This window comes from Pelobates fuscus, chromosome 7 (assembly GCF_036172605.1).
Source record: "Pelobates fuscus isolate aPelFus1 chromosome 7, aPelFus1.pri, whole genome shotgun sequence".
NCBI classification, from domain to species: Eukaryota; Metazoa; Chordata; class Amphibia; order Anura; family Pelobatidae; genus Pelobates; species Pelobates fuscus.
The window spans coordinates 210,539,126-210,543,076 of NC_086323.1; the positions used below are offsets into that span (position 1 = coordinate 210,539,126).

General features: G+C 38.2%; 1 protein-coding gene across 1 annotated transcript; it reads right to left on the reverse strand.

Moving 5' to 3' along the window:
* Positions 1-1,231: 1,231 nt before the first annotated feature.
* On the reverse strand, positions 1,232-2,786 carry LOC134568910 (oocyte zinc finger protein XlCOF7.1-like). The gene has a single exon (XM_063427612.1). It carries the CDS (start codon positions 2,739-2,741, stop codon positions 1,290-1,292), a length of 1,452 nt encoding a protein of 483 aa, XP_063283682.1. The 5' UTR covers positions 2,742-2,786; the 3' UTR covers positions 1,232-1,289.
* Positions 2,787-3,951: the final 1,165 nt, after the last annotated feature.

Sequence of the window (3,951 nt, forward strand, 5' to 3'; positions counted from 1 at the left end):
TAATACACATTTTTGAGATTAAGTATTGGTGGTGAATAACTATCTGCAAAAGGCTCTTATATTAATTAGGAGGTGTACAATAAGGATAAGGTTATTTAATTCTTTAAAATATGTGTAAAAAGGGTTGTGGCTTAATAACCATTCTGTCCAATCTAGCCATGAATTATATAAATGGTTAACTTTTTCCCTTGGTTTTTACTGTATGTGTTAAGGGTTAAGGTGTACTATGGTCGTTGCTGCCGCCCAAGAGTAGTGGGAATTTGAGCGCAGGACTTGTTTTTGAGTATTTGTCTTTACTTTTGTATCACACAGCTATGTTACAATGCTGCTGCCGCCCACCCCCTGTGTTCCCAATTAAGGGTAAATAAGCATGTAGGGGTTTAGAGAAATACCCCTATCAGTCTCAATGGAGAGATCTTTGACAGAAGCTCGAGGAAGCAAGAGGAATAGTCAGCATAGGACCCACCTAAAAGGTTTGCCTTGATGTCACAGGTGGACATCCCTCTAATAGCCATTGGAGTAACTAATTAACTTCCATTTGTGTAAATATGCATTGGGATTTGGGAAGAGGGCAGGTAATAATAAAGGACCCCGAGGGGTAATTAGCTTAACCTAATTTACATTCCTCAGTCAGAGGAATTTTAACTTATGCTAAGGAACCATATTCATTGAAGTGTATTACCAGTAGAACAGGTTAGTTAGTATACTTTATAACAGCCAGAACATACAACCACAATGTATCCTGATTGTATACTGGGTTTCCGGTGAGGCCACAACCAAGTGGAGCAGATGTCAGGCACCTCTGGATGACAGTATGGAGGTGTCACAATATCAATGCATCATATGTATGTTGACTGCTACTATCAAAGTTACCATTTATTGTGTCAGCATTAGAAAAATTCACAATACAAGATATTTTATTCCTATGTTAATCCATAAATGCATTATAAAATCACCTCACCCGTGTGAGTTCTTTGATGTTTGACAAGATTATGTTTAACAGAAAGCCATTTTCCACATTCAAAACATGAGAACGGTTTCACTCCTGTGTGAGTTCTCTTATGACGGACAAGCTCTGCAGTGGTGGAAAAACATTTTTCATATTCAGAACAGGAGAACGGTTTCTGTCCTGTGTGAGTTCTCCGATGATGGACAGGCTCTGCATTGGTGAAAAAACATTTTTACCATTCAAAACACGAGAACGGTTTCTCTCCTGTGTGAGTTTTCTGATGACTGACGAGACCTGCGTTGGTGAAAAAACATTTTCCACATTCAGAACGTGAGAATGGTTACTCTCCTGTGTGAGTTCTCTGATGACAGACAAGCCCTGCATTGGTGGAAAAAAAAATTTTACATTCAGAACATGAGAACGGTTTCTCTCCTGTGTGAGTTCTCTGATGTCGGACAAGGTTGGCTTTGGTCAAAAAACATTTTTCACATTCAGAACATGAGAACGGTTTTACTCCAGTGTGAATTCTCTGATGACGGACAAGATCGCTGTTGGTGACAAAACATTTTCCACATTCAGGACATGAGAACGGTTTCTCTCCTGTGTGAGTTCTCTGATGATGGACAAGCTTTGAATTGGTGAAAAAACATTTTTCGCATTCAGAACACGAGAACGTTTTTTCTCCTGTATGAGTTCTCTGATGACGGACAAGGGCTGCTTTGTAGGTAAAACATTTTCCACATTCAGAACATGAGAACAGTTTTTCCCCTGTGTGAATTCTCTGATGACGGACAAGGTCTGCTTTGTAGGTAAAACATTTTCCACATTCAGAACAGGAGAACGGTTTCTCTCCTGTGTGAATTCTCTGATGTCCAATAAGATTTGAATGTAGCCTAAAACATTTTCCACATTCAGAACATGAGAACAGTTTCTCTTCTATGTGAGTTCTCTGATGACGGACAAGGTCTGCTTTGTAGGTAAAACATTTTCCACATTCAGAACATGAGAACGGTTTCTCTCCTGTGTGAGTTCTCTGATGACGGACTAGGGCTGCTTTGTAGGTAAAACATTTTCCACATTCAGAACATGACAACAGTTTCTCTTCTGTGTGAGTTCTCTGATGACGGACAAGGTCTGCTTTGTAGGTAAAACATTTTCCACATTCAGAACATGAGAACGGTTTCTCTCCTGTGTGAGTTCTCTGATGTCCAACAAGATTTGAATGCAGCCTAAAACATTTTCCACATTCAGAACATGAGAACGGTTTCTCTCCTGTGTGAGTTCTCTGATGACGGACAAGGTCTGATTTGTAGGTAAAACATTTTTCACATTCAGAACATGAGAACGGTTTCTCTCCTGTGTGAGTTCTCTGATGATGGACAAGGGCTGCTTTGTAGGTAAAACATTTTCCACATTCAAAACATGACAACTGTTTCTCTTCTGTGTGAGTTCTCTGATGACGGACAAGATCTGCTCTGTAGGTAAAACATTTTCCACATTCACAACATGAGAACGGTTTCTCTCCTGTGTGAGTTCTCTGATGTCTAATAAGAATTGAGTGATAGCTAAAGCATTTTCCACATTCAGAACATGAGAATGGTTTCTCTCCTGTGTGAGTTCTCTGATGTCTAATAAGAATTGAGTGATAGCGAAAACATTTTCCACATTCAGGACATACGAAAGGTTTGGGGTTTAGGTTTACTATCTTCTTTGAGAACATATAGGTATCTGATAAAATGCTTGATTTTTCAGAGTTAGACTCCTTGGTTCTGTTATTAAAAGATTTCTTCATAGCCTTGCTTCATGTATTTCTGTTCTTGTCACCTCTCCTGACAAATACACCTGAAAGAAATATACTGGGAATTAAAGGAAATCGGTCACTATAAAATTATTGTTTGCTATATTTCGAAAAACTGTCAATATTTGCCTAATAGATAAGAAATCCGACCTTCAGGTGCCATAGTGATTACGAAGAAATTAAGTATTTTGTGTGCTTTAACCCCTTCACTAGCAAAATTGTGTATACTCCTTTTTACTTTAATTTTCAAAATTAGATTTAGTCCATAAAGCCTTACCTATCTGCATTTATGCTAGAGGAACAAATTACAGATACTGTGTATATCACATATATTCTAAACACATGCAGCACATAATTTCACTGTTGTCCCCACTACCTATACCACTGGAAGGCTGTGCCAAGTATCTTCTGCTCTCTGTATATCACTCCTAACCTCTACCAGTTATACTAGAAGGTTGTGTTATTGAAATTATAGTAGATACCTGGTTTGACCTGCCAGTGGAAACGTACTGGGAGTTAAAGAAAAACTGTCTATAAATTATTTATTGTTTACCATGCTTAGAAAAGATTACAATATTTTTATGAAAGATAAGAAATATGACGGTGATTGAACCTTCATTATACATTATTTTATAGACTTTTTATTTGCCTTGCAAATTTACTTTTAGTCCATAAAGCATAACTTACTTACATTTATACTTCAGGAATTGTTCACAGATTTTAGAGGATAATATTCCACCATTTTAATGTCTGAAAATATGGCTGAGAACAATATGACCCTCTCCCACATAGAGATACACATACACACACCGTAAATAATATTTCTCCTTTTACTCATTGCCGTGTCGTGGTTTCCCTCTGTTGGTTATCCGAGAGAGTGTTCCTGATTGTATTATTTCTGGTATCCTTGACTCTTGGCTTTCCCTTATTGTTGTATCTCGTTCTGTATCCCTGAGCTTGACAAATATTCTGACTATTCTTGGATACGTTAACTCCGACCATTCTAAGGTCCGGTTATACGTTATCTTTAGTCCTAGGTGTGATATTATTCTGCGTGCTGGATCAACTAGTAATCCTTACATTACGACATGGCCATAAATCCTGTAGAATTGCGTCAGCACATAGCAGCTGGCGAGAGAAAGCTAGAGGAGAATGATCACCATAGGGATCAATTTGCTCAGGCTTTCAGTACGCTTGTTACTCG

What these genes read in the sequence shown, in the direction of transcription:
- LOC134568910 (XM_063427612.1), bottom strand. Translation starts at nt 2,741, where the DNA reads ATGAAGAAATCTTTTAATAACAGAACCAAGGAGTCTAACTCTGAAAAA.